We start from the raw sequence: 15,184 nt of genomic DNA, 5'->3' as shown, positions 1-15,184 counted from the left end.
AGGAGCCTGGTTTGATCCCTGGTTTTGATGAAGATGAAGATGGGCTGAGAAATTACTCTTTCAGAAGGCACTTTACAGCAATGCTCCACTGCATGTATGTGTATGGGAATATGGAATAAGACAAACTTTTACTTGTGTTTTCTTGAAAGTGGCTTTACTTTCTCATTGTTTGGAGTCCCACAGACCCCAATGCTCTATGTCTAATAATAATCATTATTATTATTATTTCAAAATCAACAGTGTGTTATTCCAGATATTATTTTTCTTGTCTTCTGTCCGTATTAATGTAGAAAGTGTTGAAGTGGTAACTTTTCCTTTTGCTACAAACTGAATTTGCATGTTTTATAAAGGCAATAAAATACAGGAATTAGCATAAAGCATTGATATTACACCAAGTAAGTAATAAGTATTTTATGTTTTATATATACACATAAATATAACATTTGTATGTGCATGCTTTTGATTGCCAAACAGTCATCCACATTCAAATGTATCCTGCATGGTGACGTTACTTATATTTAGGTCAAGTAAATCCCCAAAAGAACCAATTCATAATTCTCTACAGCAGACTTTTGAAAAATGTCATCTGTTCAAATCATGTTTATAAGCAAATATCATAAAATAAGGAAAAGTCATGAAGTACTAAGCTGATAAAACAACATTAAATATACCCTCCATGTTTGCTTTATTCTACTTTGAATAATAATTTGTGTCTACTATGGTTTTTCCACAAAAAGGTCTTGTTAAAAACTCTTAAATTACACCTCTGTCCTTCTCCCTCATTGAAAAATCCAGAATGTATGAATATGCAAATGTATTTCCCCTGAAACTACTAGAAACAAGATGTCTCCTACTTCACTGAAAAGTCCTCTGTATGTGCTCTGGAGGATTGAAATTTTCACATCACACTTGTATATCATATGGTATAATATGATGCATACTGGTGATGATGCATGTTTGAAGCTTAAACTCGTGTTTAAGTTTGTGAGAAGTGAGCATAGAGAAACTGTTTCCCAAACTCTGCACATACATCATTCTGCACAGCTTTAACCTCTTATATTAACTTATTATGACCTTTTGGTTGTAAAATTAAAAGATTTACATTTAAAATGAGACCAGGATTATGACTGTAATTAAAAGGGTTTATTTTGGGTAAATTATTTTCAGGCATGTGCACAAAAATGGGGTGCCTGGTAAGAAGTTAAACTAATTAGACTTTAAATAGACCTATGTTGAGCTGGAGCCTCCAGGACCCCAAAAAGAACATTAGGATTACTGCAGATACATTGTTGAGTGACATTTTTGTGTATCTCAAATTCTTTTCAGTGAGTCCGTTTTAATGGGAGAAATTGGCTGATTAGCAGCCATCCGTGAGCAACTTTCAACCACGCTTGTGCCATTTCAAAGGTGTTTTTAGGAGTACTATATTTGTGAGAGTGAAAAGACCATTTTGGAATCCATCAGCCACATGGACCACAGAGCTTATTCCTGTATAGCCTTGATGGCAGTCAGCCACACAAACCTCTGGTGTGAGTATTTGTCATGTTATTCCTACAGCATGAAAACACGTCCGATGAATGAAAGACTGAAAGACTAAATGGTTCAATCAGTAAATCCCCATTAGCCTTCATGTGTACCCCGGCCTTCCCTCAAACAGTTGACTCTTGGCTGAGCTGATAAGTCCCTCTTTATTCCGCCGCCTGCTGCCATAAAAGCGCCGGGAGCTCATTGTGCGGAGGGATCTGATACGGACTACACCCAGCCGCTGCCTCACTGCCCTGGCTTTCTTTGCTGCCCCAGCCTTGACGTTGCACAACGTCGAAGTGCGGGTTAGATTGGAGACTCTAAATTCGTCTGTAGGGCTTTTCCCCCCTCAATTTGGCTGCCTCTCGTTTGGTAACCTCACTTCCAAAGCGGTAGGGCTTTTTTATACAGCATCAATTTCTTGAATATGTCTTGGCAAAGCTACGTGGAAAACCTGATGGCCGATGGCAGCTGTCAGGATAGCGCCATTGTTGGGTATACGGACGCCAAATATGTTTGGGCAGCACATGCCGGTGGTACTTTCAACAATATCACGGTAAGAAGGCAAAAATGAAGTAATTCCTGCGAAGGTATGGTTCCGTTTGACAGTGTTGTTATGAATCACCCACGCAGACGCTCGCCAGACTGAATAGCGCTAAAACCGTTACCTCGCAGGATCTACATGACGAGCGAGCTAACGGTACCGTGTTAGCGGAGGGGGCTCCAGCTAGCTTATCGGTGGCCTGCCGCGGCTATTTCCTGCTAAGGAAACATTGCAGGATTAGACCTCGTGTGGATCAGATAAGACTTCACTCATTGTAGCTTGCATGTACCTAAGGGTATAAGGCATTTAGTTACCTTCTGAATAAACACTACTCAAAAAAAAATTAAGACACTGATAAATGAACCTAACGCTAATTTTAAACCAGCGAGTAGACGGTGTCTGACTTAAAGGAAGCGTGCATGCTTTTGTGTGCACGGCCGCTTTGATTAGTTAACGTTAAGCCGCTGCTTTACCGGCTACCTGTGGTTAAAACGGCTAACACTGCCTTGCGTTTGGTCAGTCTGCGGTAAACTCTCCCTATTGTTAACACGGGGAATGTAGCAGCTTATTTACACATGAATATTCTGAGTGAGGATGTCATTGTGTGTTTTTTAATTCATTGAGAGGGCTGGCATGAGAGCTAGTCCGGTGCACACACACATACGTCACTTCACTTCCGTTACTCACTGCAGGCAGAGGCTGCAAGCTAACATTATTGCTTGGGTTGTGTAAAGTTACAGACAACTGTGATAACAGTATCTAAAGTGTTGCACGTTTCCAAGCTCTGCTCTCAAACCTCACCTCTCTCTCTCAATATCAGGCATGAATAATTGGTCCCAGCTTTGCAGTTTTGCCAACAAGGGCAGCAACCAGCAATTGATTTAATAACAATTATTCTGTGGAAAATGGTGAAATATGCTCACTGATTTCTTGCATATTAAAAATTGCTTGTTTTTCTGCTGACAAACAGTCCAAAACCCAAACATATTCAGTTTAGTGTCATACATGATGAAGGAAAGCAGTGTATCATCACACTTCAGAAGCTGGAATCAGCAAATATTTGACATGGTTGCTTGTTAAATGACTGAAATAATAAATTACTATGAAATTGGTTACTGATTAATTTCCTGTCAATCAACTAATCAATTAATTGACTAATAATTTCAGTTGTGTTTGGAAGTATGACAACATGAGTTGTTGTTTTTTTTAATATACTTTTGAATATTGTACTGTTGTTATATTATGAACGTTACTGGTTATCTAACTGGCAGCATATTTGTTGCATCTATCTGAGGATCCATCTGCAGTCTTTTCAATTCTGTGGCTTTGTGTGTATTTCAGTCTCAAGAAATTGATGTCCTTATCGGTAAGGACAGGGAGACCTTTTACACCAGCGGTCTCACTCTGGGCTCAAAGAAGTGTTCGGTCCTCAGAGACAGCCTCCATGACGACGGAGACTGGACAATGGACATCAGGACAAAGAGCCAAGGAGGAGAGCCTACATACAATATCTCTGTGGGGAGAGCCGGAAAAGGTAAACGTCTAGTTTCAAAACAGTTGATTTATTGCAGTTACTAAAACACTGCTTTTGTGGGTCAGGACACCTTATTGTTGGTTTTTTTTTCTCTATTGTGAAAACATCACATGGTATGAGAGCTACAGTACCTGTCAACAGATAGGAAACACTTTATCATTCAAGTGATTGAGTCACACCTTTGTGACTTAGGAAAGTGCAAAATGAAAAGTGGGTCCGTTTCACCAAATTTGCAACATGAGGTTATTTTCACCTGTTTGTTTTTGATGCATGATAATCAAAACAAATAGCATACCTGTGGGCCATACCTGTATTTTCTTGATTAATCGATGAATCATTTGTTAAAAAAAAAATCCGAAAATTATTTTTAAAAAAGCCCATCTCAGTTTCCTAGAGCTCAAGTGGACATTTTCAAATTGTCTTTAGTCCAATCAATAGTCCAGATTCAAAGATATTCAATTCACTTTAATGTAAGACTGGGAAAAGCAAGTTCTCACATTTGAGAAACTGGAATATTTATTAATTTTCTGTTAATCGACTAATCTTCTTAGTTCTAATGGCAACATTTTGCGATCTGCAGGTAACAGGGCTCTAAATCTTTTGTGAAACGGGCCCCAGAATCACATCATCCTACATTGCTCTCAGGCAAAGAGACATAGATGCAGACTTGTCAAGTTAAAATATTTTACATATAGTCTGATTTGCATCCTAAACCTCATGTAAGCCAAGGTTTGCCTACTCCGTCTGTTTGCCCTCGTGGTCCTCAGTGTCTGATATGCTTCAGTGTTTCTCACAATTTGAGAATTAGTGCAGGTCTGACGTCAACGACTTGGACAGTTGGTACAAAATGACTTTTCTAGTCTATATAATCATACTTAATCAAGAAAATGATGGCAGACTTGTGAGAAATGCTGATTGCAATCAAAATCAAACTGTTTTTCCTTTTCATTTTCCTAAAAGGTGCTCCTTTTTTCTATTCAGAGATTTCCACCTGTCACCTTCCTGCTCTGCATGTTGTAGTTTAAGGATAGTCACAAGCACAAATGAAACATTGCATGTACCAACAAGTGCAATGAGACTCTATAGTCTTAACACATAATCATATAGAATGCTCCTCCTTCATTAGTCTCTGGCATGTATCTTTTCATAGTCTTGATTTAACAGAATGAGCCAGTCCCGGCTTGAGTGCTGTACCCTCTGACAATAAAGGTTTTCTTTGCATTATTTTCTTTGCAGTATTCACTGGCTCATTAGTGTTAAGTTACATCTGGTTTGCTGTTAAAAGCAAGAGGTCTGTCTGGACCAGTCAAGTGTGCTTTTCTTCCCTGCAGCTTATAATGGTTACATTTATTTAAAAAAAAAAAAAAAAAGCTTCACAGGTGATATTCAGCTAAAGGCTATGGAGGATCAGGGCTGTATGGGAAATTGCTCACTTGTTCGCACATTGATTATTGAATATTAAACAATACTAGTGAGTAATAAATTACAATTTTTGAAACTACATTGTGTCAATTGGTAAAAATGACCAAGTACAGTCTACCGTTGCAAAGAACACCTGCAGACATGAGCCCTGCATATAGCACACAGTATAATATCCCTGCACTGCACACTTCTGGTGAAAATACCTTTACTTGGAATGCCTTTCCTTTACTTTTCACTTTCTTAACTGTCCCTTTTTTCTATCTCTTCTCTTTCAGTTTTGGTTCTTGTAATGGGCAAAGAAGGGGTCCATGGAGGCGGATTGAATAAGAAGGCTTACTCAATGGCAAAATACTTGAGGGATTCAGGGTTTTAATGTTTTCAAGCTCACTTAGATAAAAATTGAGGGACAAAAAGAAGAGAAAAGAAAATATTGCTGTTAAGATTTCTCCTGCAAGCAGTCAAAATGTCTTGGAAACGTTTTAATAGCAATGAAGAGTGGTAAGATACTGTGTCACCTTTGTCCCTCCCCCCTTCATCATGTGGGGTGGGGGGGGAGACTCTTCAATTTTGTTCATTTCTCTTTTTTTCCTTGTGTGCTCCAGTATTGGTTGTAGTCATGGGAAAGGAGGCGGTCCATGGTGGAGTTCTTAACCAGAAAGCATATTCAATGGCTGATTACCTGAGGAAGACTGGATATTAAGCAACCTCTCCACCCATCCATCAACTTAGCAGCTCACTCCCACTCACCGCATTGTGTTTGACACTACTTCCAGGATTAGATGACAAACAATGTTACTTCCTCCCCAGTGTACTTTTATACACAGCCTTTTGTTTGCTCCCTCATCCTCCTTTTGTTCCCCACTTTAACATTGTACTTCTCATGTTTTTGGCACTACAGTAATGGCATGTTCATTGAAATGGTTTAAATGTTTATTAACCAAAGGAATGTGCAAAAAAAAAATGATAGCAAAGTGTAATAAAAGTGTACAACAAATTTGGACTCGCCTTGTATAACATTCACTTAGCAAGTGGCTAATACTCCAAGGGGAAGTACACATGTAATGGTGGTGTCAGTTTGCATAGTTTTGCTTTTTGAGCATAACTAAGAGATGCCGGGTCCTTTTTTTTTTGTTTGTTTTTCTCATCAGCATGTCAGCATTTAAAAGTTGCATGCATACTCTCTCCAGTATACAGATCCCAGCCCTGTCCCCTCTCTGTCGAAGCGTTATATTCCAGCCAAAACCATCTTCTCATCTGCCTCCATCTTCAATTTTGTTAAAGCCTCCATTAAAGAAATGACAAATTTCCTCTGACAAAGTCCTGTATGTGTGTACCAATTTGCCACCCTTAAGCGCAACTTGTTTTACCCTCCATCACATGCTTTTCGCTGTTGTACCTGAATGTGGTCTTAAAAGTTAATGATGTGGTGTTGGGCTGTTGTTTGAGTGTAGTGTAAGGTCAGCATTGCTGAAGTCTCAAGATATCGTCATAATACTTCACCACATCCTGGAGTCTCAGTGGACATTCCACCTCTGTGACAGCTCCGACATTTGTCAGTCAGCTCCTGCTATTTGTAAATTTTGCTGTAAATCACTACACACTAATGTTATGTAAAGTTTTTTTTTTTTTTTTCTCTCCCCTTCGGACCAATTGTCATAGAAGAGGGTTATCAGAATTGCTTCAGCTCATTCTGATAGTTGATTGTTGGCATCACTGTAAATCATTAAGGCAACTTCAGATAACTGTAAAACATTTAACTGCTTCTTTAGACTTCAACACTACTTAAACTTTTCATCACTAATTAATTTGTTGCTAACTTCATGTTCATTAACCAATGAAACGGCAATGTCATTTTACTACAGTATGAATGCATTTTGACTGTAAACCCAGGCTGTTGGACTCCAACACCTTGGAATTATTTGCCTTGTGCTTTAGTCATCAAAGGTGTATTCACAAATTGTCATAGTACGGTACTTAGAAGTATATTTAAAAGAAAAAATGATGCTGTGTACACTAAACATATTGAAAATGGTGTTGGTTGGAATAAGAACATTTGTAAGTTGTCTTGTGAAAATTTTCTGAGAATAACTGTGTATTCTGTGCCATAAAATCGATCTGATCTGTTGCTACTACGAGTTGGATTTTTAACTGCTGCCCCAGCAAGAAGTAACTTTTAATGGCACTTTCCTAAGGGATATTTTGGCATCAGTAATCTCCAGACTTTGTGGAATATGTACAGAATTAAACGACAGAAAAAAACATTTGCAATATTTTTTCTTTTTTTTTTTTTCTTTTTTTTTGAGTTGGAAATTCCTTCCGCCACAAAATCTGCTATTTCAAATGCCATGAATTGATGAGACATCTTGTTTACAGACAGATCAAATAAAAGTTATTCCAACCAGAGGTAAAGCAAGTATGTCCCGTCTGTTGCTGTGAGTACAAACTTGTCTGCGGACTGATTCAGTCTATAGTTTAGTCTCAAGTATTCAGTTCAAAATTATTTTATCAATGACACACTACATGAAATGTTTGCTTGAAAAATTAAAGTGTTAGGGGATGTAGTCAAGTAATATCTCATTGTGTTTATGAGTGTGACTGTAAATAAGTAGCCCCAAGTTGTGAGAGAAGTCAACCACATTTTCATGGGTGACAGACTGTCATTGAAATGAATTACTTTGGAGTGACCCCACTTACTCCAGATGTGTCACACAATTTAATAATTTGCATCAGCTTTTTTTTCAAAGTGAAGCTTAGACACTAACCTGACTTGTGGCTTTGAAATGAGTTGATCAGTCCAAAGGAAAGGGGACGTATTGATGTTGATTACACCAAAGGAATTAATTATTGGCTTTCACAAACAGTTTTTACCCTATTAAACTCTGAAGAAAGTGAAACCCATACACAACATGAAGAATGCTGAATCTTTAATCAGACTTTGTTAGGCTAAACATAGTAAAATATAAATAGCCTATACTGAAAAAACTAATCAGGCCATATTTTAGTGCTACAAGGTGTATATTTCCTAAAAAACTAACTCTCCTCATGTTGGTGAAACAAAACTTACAGGCCATGACCTGAAAAGTAGCGACATCCCTGCATAACACAGGTGTACAAGCAGGTAGGTAGGCCTGAAAAAGGCAGCAATAGACACCATCAACATCGTAAGTGTCTAAATTTTTTCATATGTCAAGTAATTGCCAGGGATTTTAGATTTTGAAGTTATCAAGTTATCATCAAGTTATCACGGGCTCAGGAAAACCCGGACAGATCAGGTATTCAGGCCTAAGCAAAATCAAATATCATTACTCAAGGCATGGAAATGGACAAGACTATCAAACAGGAGTTGAGTGTTCTATTTGACAATTTGCCCCGCCCTTAATTGCGCTATAGGCAGCACCTGTTGTGGTCAGGATTTTTAATTTGTGGCTAATTAGGACCCGCGTGCTGCCAATAGGAACTATCTGCGGAGGAGAGGAGATTTCGGCGTTTTCGGCACACTGCTGAGGAAATCTTCCCGTGTGCAGTGTTTCTTTGTTCTAATGGCGTGTAGAGAGAGCGGGGGTTCCAAGATTTTACTATGTTTAGGACTTTTTGTGGTCGCTAGTTCGTTTTGCTGTTGCACAAAATTGACAAGGCTTAAGACAGTTAAATGGAGAGAAAACTCGACACTTAGTCAAAGTCAAGACATTGATCTACACCATGGAAGACTCTTAATTGGGCAAGATCCTCTGCGACATGCTAAACTCAAAGGAACCAAAGCCACAAAGAACTACATGGATGTAAATTCAGGTTACCAAGCAGACATGGGTATGTAAAATTTAAGTGCTGATTATAATTTGATACAAAATACACTGAAGTTATTAATCATTTCTACCACAGTGCTGATGACACATTTAGTCCCATGCATGCACTGTATTGATCTGTGTGCATCAATGTTAAAATGGTGTTCTCTGAATTTATATAATAATACAGTCTTATTATTGAAGGCTGGGAGATGTCCAGGCAACCTAAAGGACAGGGTGATGGCTCTTCAAAGGCTGATAACTCTGCAGTGGAACGGCTGCTGAAAATGGAACCAAAGGTTGAATGTACAGGAGACTCCATGAAACTTAAAGTCCAAGATGCTGCTTCCACTTCTGGATCTCTGTTTCTTGTAGACAGGGGTGAGTTCTTTTTTTTTTATATGGACTCAACCCTCACAACTTTTCTACTATAAACAGTACTTGAAGTATTCGCAGATTAGTTTTAATGTGAATTCTCAACTGTTATGTTGAATTTTAATCTCTCAGGAAGTCACCTGTCTCCCTTGCCTCTGTCCAAGTTGCCATCAAGCTGTGGTTACACCATCGGATCAACACGGAGAGATATGGTCTTAGTTGCACCTTATGATGGTTGCTTTGTCACACTTGAGGTATGATTCTCTGGTCTGAAAGTGATGCACACATGTATTGTAATGTTGACTGTGTTCAAAATTCTTGCTGGTTTCAGGAAGACAGTTATGTACTCCCATTGCGTTGGTGCGGATTACCAGTGAGGATGTCATGCCCTTTGATGAGACAGTCTTCGCCTAACCCTCCAATGGTTACCTGCCATGCAGAGGGCATGGTTGTGAAAATGGAATGGGCCACATCTGTAGATAAGATTAAAGTAAAATGTAAGTTTTGTATTTTCTCAATATTCCAGTATTCTATTAAAATAAACCAACACTTAATAAAAGCTTGGATGATGCTTACATTTTGACTGTCAAATGCTGGTGTAGCTAATCACAAATAATGGCTGCATCCATTGAGGTGTTGGGACCCTTGTATTGTCTATGCTGGCTTACTGGCACACCAAAATGAAACAGAGCCATCATTAGTGACACCTGTGCTTATCTTGCTATGTCTGCAATGAGAAAGGACTGTTTGAAACTGTGACAGTATTGGGTTGCTTTATGAAATATCATAGCTGTCACAACTCTAACACAAGGCAATGAAAGCTGTATTTGAGCATATTCTATTTTTCAGTCTTTTTTGTTAAACTTTTATTTCTGAATCATAAGAATGGGCCATGATTTTTCAATTTAAATTTAATCATTTTCTTAGCCATAAGTGGTGTGACTAAACTTGAATTTGTAGATGCTTTTACCTACTGGTAAGCTGCTTTCATATAAAAACGGTCTGATAGGCCTCTAATGTGTGTTTTAACAGTAGCACTGAAATTACACATTAATGGGAAATGCTTAGGAGGATGGATATTCATTGTGCAATCTATTACAAGATATGTCAAATGAGGCCTATTTAAATTAGACAATGCTTCCCCCCCCCCCCCCCCTCCCTTCAGTGGCTTACTTTTTGGCATCTAATTCATTTTGAGACAGGAAGACTTGATCACTATTTTTGAAAGTGTGCTTGACAGTAATGTATTACTGCATAGTGTATGGCAGCTGGGAGCCACTGATGAGGGAATCGCCCAGATGTGGCTTCAGTGTAGTTGTCCATCCTGAAGGTGTGGTCATCTCGGTTCGCTATGCACCCTGTGTGGAGAAAAAGGTAAAGGCACACATTTCTTCATAATTATGATATCCCCTTTTTAAATGTTTAGTTAAACATTGACATTTTGTGTCCCAGGATGGAATGTACACCATTGAACTGGCTGGAGATGGAGAAACCAAGATTTCCTGCCCAGCATTGTCACCAGCTCAACCTGGACCCACAAAAAGCCCAATAAAGGGCCCACAACAGCAAACTGAAATACCAGGCAAAGGGGTGTATCCCTCTAACCAATCACATAACTTGCCTTCAACTCGTGCTCCTGATCAAACCCTGAAAAATCCGGTGCAAACTGTAGTTCCCCAGGTCCCAGGCATTCCTCAGAATCCAGAGGTTCCTAACCAGAAACAAAATCAGGGGCCAAAAGATGTTGTTCAGCCTCAGTTACCTTACTTTTACCCCAATTTCTTTTACCCCCAGCCTGCAAATCCAGAAAATAGACCCACTGTACAGCCAAACCCCACTCCTGTAACAAAGAAAAAGGAGTCACAACAAACAATCCCTGCAAAGCTGCCGGTGACTCCTGAGGGACAAGTGCCCCAATTAATTTCTTTACCGTTTTACCCCTGGCCAGCCAAGCCTGAGGTGCCTGTTAAAGAAACTCCTGTGCTGCCTCGAGCCACCCAACCACCTAATAGCCAAGTGGAACAACCTTTTTACCCTTATCCATTCTACGTTATGCCAAACCCTGATGTTGCTCCTGCACACAGGACTGAACTGAAACCTACACCTACATCTCCTCCAGTTACCCAAACTACTCAAGGCCAAAGAAAGCAACCTTTCTACCCTTTACCATTTTATCCTCAACCTGCTAAGCCTGACAATCCCCCAACACAGCCACCAGTAACTAAGCATTTCCTCCCATATCCGTCTAACCCCCCATCTGGGCCTACCCAGAAACCTGTAGAACCACCTGCAAGCCAGTCTGAAGCCCCTCAGGGTCAAGTGCACCAGACATCGTACCCCTATCCCCTCTACCCTGTGCCAGTGCCTGAAAATCAACCTGCTACAAAGCCCACTACTGCTCCAGAGCCTCCAAAACCACCACAGCCTGAAGACCCTCAGGGTCAAGTGCACCAGCCATTGTACCCCTATCCCTTCTACCCTGTGCCAGTGCCTGAAAATCAACCAGCTACAAAGCCCACTGCTGCTCCAGAGCCTCCAAAACCACCACAGCCTGAAGCCCCTCAGGGTCAAGTGCACCAGACATCGTACCCCTATCCCTTCTACCCTGTGCCAGTGCCTGAAAATCAACCAGCTTCAAAGCCCACTGCTGCTCCAGAGCCTCCAAAACCACCACAGCCTGAAGCCCCTCAGGGTCAAGTGCACCAGCCATTGTACCCCTATCCCTTCTACCCTGTGCCAGTGCCTGAAAATCAACCAGCTACAAAGCCCACTGCTGCTCCAGAGCCTCCAAAACCACCACAGCCTGAAGCCCCTCAGGGTCAAGTGCACCAGCCATTGTACCCCTATCCCTTCTACCCTGTGCCAGTGCCTGAAAATCAACCAGCTACAAAGCCTGCTGCTGCTCCAGAGCCTCCAAAACCACCACAGCCTGAAGCCCCTCAGGGTCAAGTGCACCAGACATCGTACCCCTATCCCTTCTACCCTGTGCCAGTGCCTGAAAATCAACCAGCTTCAAAGCCCACTGCTGCTCCAGAGCCTCCAAAACCACCACAGCCTGAAGCCCCTCAGGGTCAAGTGCACCAGCCATTGTACCCCTATCCCTTCTACCCTGTGCCAGTGCCTGAAAATCAACCAGCTACAAAGCCTGCTGCTGCTCCAGAGCCTCCAAAACCACCACAGCCTGAAGCCCCTCAGGGTCAAGTGCACCAGACATCGTACCCCTATCCCTTCTACCCTGTGCCAGTGCCTGAAAATCAACCAGCTTCAAAGCCCACTGCTGCTCCAGAGCCTCCAAAACCACCACAGCCTGAAGCCCCTCAGGGTCAAGTGCACCAGCCATTGTACCCCTATCCCTTCTACCCTGTGCCAGTGCCTGAAAATCAACCAGCTACAAAGCCCACTGCTGCTCCAGAGCCTCCAAAACCACCACAGCCTGAAGCCCCTCAGGGTCAAGTGCACCAGACATCGTACCCCTATCCCTTCTACCCTGTGCCAGAGCCTGAAAATCAACCAGCTACAAAGCCCACTGCTGCTCCAGAGCCTCCAAAACCACCACAGCCTGAAGCCCCTCAGGGTCAAGTGCACCAGACATCTTACCCCTATCCCTTCTACCCTGTGCCAGTGCCTGAAAATCAACCAGCTACAAAGCCCACTGCTGCTCCAGAGCCTCCAAAACCACCACAGCCTGAAGCCCCTCAGGGTCAAGTGCACCAGACATCGTACCCCTATCCCTTCTACCCTGTGCCAGTGCCTGAAAATCAACCAGCTTCAAAGCCCACTGCTGCTCCAGAGCCTCCAAAACCACCACAGCCTGAAGCCCCTCAGGGTCAAGTGCACCAGCCATTGTACCCCTATCCCTTCTACCCTGTGCCAGTGCCTGAAAATCAACCAGCTACAAAGCCCACTGCTGCTCCAGAGCCTCCAAAACCACCACAGCCTGAAGCCCCTCAGGGTCAAGTGCACCAGACATCGTACCCCTATCCCTTCTACCCTGTGCCAGAGCCTGAAAATCAACCAGCTACAAAGCCCACTGCTGCTCCAGAGCCTCCAAAACCACCACAGCCTGAAGCCCCTCAGGGTCAAGTGCACCAGCCATCGTACCCCTATCCCTTCTACCCTGTGCCAGTGCCTGAAAATCAACCAGCTACAAAGCCTACTGCTGCTCCAGAGCCTCCAAAACCACCACAGCCTGAAGTCCCTCAGGGTCAAGTGCACCAGCCATTGTACCCCTATCCATTCTACCCTGTGCCAGTGCCTGAAAATCAACTAGCTTCAAAGCCCACCTCTTTTACAGAGTCCCCAGCAACTGAAACTCCTAAAGGACAGCCTGTAACATTACCCCCAACTTCCTCTGCCCAGCAACCACAATGGATCACTCCAGCCAGTGATCAAAAAACCCCGGAGTCCACCATTCAACAACCTAGTAATGTTATAGTCCCACAAGGTCCTCAACCGGGCACTCCAAATATGCCACCGGTTTATTGCCCCCAGGTTTGCCCATCTGGATTTTCTAATTGTTGTCCACAAATTGCTTTTCATCAACATCTCCATCATATTGTCCCTGCTGGACTTGGCAGTAAAGATACACCTCCAATATATACAGGACTTCCATTCCTTTCTCCAATGTCATATTATGTATTTGGCAATGGCTTAAGTTCTGCTCCTCTTCCTCAAAAACCAAATGGAGAAACACAAATTGAAGCTGAGATCACCTCTGCACCTATTTCACCTCAGTCCCTTCCATCTGAAAATAGAAAGCAGCCCCATCTCCAGCCACCAGATGGCAACCCTGCTGCACTACCTGGGAGTAATCCAACCAAGCCAACACATCCTGCACTACCAATTTACCCTTATTTTGTACCCAATTCTGATTGGCGATATCTACCACAAAATGGTGACTGGCAAAATTTACCACAAAGCCAATCACAAACTCTCTCTAATGTGCCCTCTACACCTCAGACTTCAGTTAATGACCCGGTAAATCCAGTGGTGCAATATGAATTATATAATGTACAGCCTCCAAAGCAGCAAAATGGCCAACTGTCATCTTATGTTGCCCAATATCTACAACGGCAATATACAAAGAATCAAAATAAACCTACAGTCAAGGAAGTGCAGCCATCTAACAAAAAACCCAGTGAATCTAAATCACCAGCACATCATAAGGCTCAAAGTGAACTTGATCCTCGTTTGTTCCCTTACTACATGCTTCAAGATGCTCAAGCACCTACTCATAACAAGTCATTGTTCCCTAACAACTCTTTACAACCACCGCCATCAGTGAGTGGCTCAAAGAATTCTTCTAAACATGAACAGACTGTGCACTCCTATTCTGAGCCAAAGAGTTATGTTCTCCTACAGCATGGTCCACCAGGTAGAGAGCCTAATGGTTTTGCTAAATCTCCGCAGCCTTTTAGGGATCTGGTTCGTGACACAAATGTCCTAGCACAAAACTTTGCAACGCATCACAATAGTGAAGCCCAACATCCTCAGGGTTTAAGCCTACAACAAGGGAAACCCCAAAACCTTAAATGGTTGGACAAAGGAATGACTAATCCCTTACCTGGTAATGTCAACTACATGCCAAGGCCTGGTGATAGATCAGGTTTGCCATTTTTCACAGCTTTGGATGGAGTTCATTCAGTGCCTTTGCCTCAGGACCTCTCTTTCAGTGCAACACAAAAAAAACCTAAATTCCTAGACTCTTTCAAAGACTCCTGGAAGCCCATTGCACCCCTAGGCTCCAGCCGCAGGACTCCACCACATGTTCCTAGAAAGGCATTTCAACAATGGAGCTCTGCAGCTGACCACCAGGTAAATGGTATGTTAATGTTTTTTGTTTTGTTTGCTTGTTTTTTTCTGTATAAACCTAATCATTCATACTAATATACTTGTTTCTTGCAGGGCTGAACCAACCCATCCAGAGAGAAGGTGGAAATCAGAAGCAGAAATGAGTTGCCTTCAATATGAATAAACAGTTTAGACTACCTGAGCTTGTGCTGT

The 15,184-nt window shown here is 41.9% G+C and overlaps 2 protein-coding genes across 4 annotated transcripts; both read left to right on the top strand.

Moving 5' to 3' along the window:
• The first annotated feature begins 1,721 nt into the window (after positions 1-1,721).
• LOC121909185 (profilin-2-like) lies at positions 1,722-7,427 on the top strand. Of its 2 annotated transcripts, none has more exons than XM_042429629.1 (3): positions 1,722-2,080; positions 3,410-3,602; positions 5,300-5,591. In XM_042429629.1, the coding sequence occupies exons 1-3, from the start codon at positions 1,952-1,954 to the stop codon at positions 5,395-5,397; spliced, it is 420 nt and encodes a 139-aa protein (XP_042285563.1). In that variant the 5' UTR covers positions 1,722-1,951; the 3' UTR covers positions 5,398-5,591. The 2 variants fall into 2 exon arrangements, with proteins under 2 accessions (XP_042285563.1, XP_042285562.1); XM_042429628.1 differs by lacking the exon at positions 5,300-5,591 and adding an exon at positions 5,627-7,427 and having other exon boundaries at positions 1,727-2,080.
• A 1,029-nt stretch (positions 7,428-8,456) lies between these two features.
• LOC121909143 (titin-like) lies at positions 8,457-15,173 on the top strand. 2 transcript variants are annotated; one of them, XM_042429563.1, is made up of 7 exons: positions 8,457-8,831; positions 9,011-9,187; positions 9,314-9,435; positions 9,513-9,678; positions 10,440-10,555; positions 10,634-14,995; positions 15,086-15,173. In XM_042429563.1, the coding sequence occupies exons 1-7, from the start codon at positions 8,564-8,566 to the stop codon at positions 15,089-15,091; spliced, it is 5,217 nt and encodes a 1,738-aa protein (XP_042285497.1). In that variant the 5' UTR covers positions 8,457-8,563; the 3' UTR covers positions 15,092-15,173. The 2 variants fall into 2 exon arrangements, with proteins under 2 accessions (XP_042285497.1, XP_042285496.1); XM_042429562.1 differs by having other exon boundaries at positions 10,634-15,002.
• The last annotated feature ends 11 nt before the right edge of the window (positions 15,174-15,184 follow it).

This window comes from Thunnus maccoyii, chromosome 12, assembly GCF_910596095.1.
Source record: "Thunnus maccoyii chromosome 12, fThuMac1.1, whole genome shotgun sequence".
Lineage (NCBI taxonomy): Eukaryota > Metazoa > Chordata > Actinopteri > Scombriformes > Scombridae > Thunnus > Thunnus maccoyii.
The sequence above is the reverse complement of the archived record's forward strand: the minus strand, read 5'-3'. Positions and strand labels throughout refer to the sequence as shown.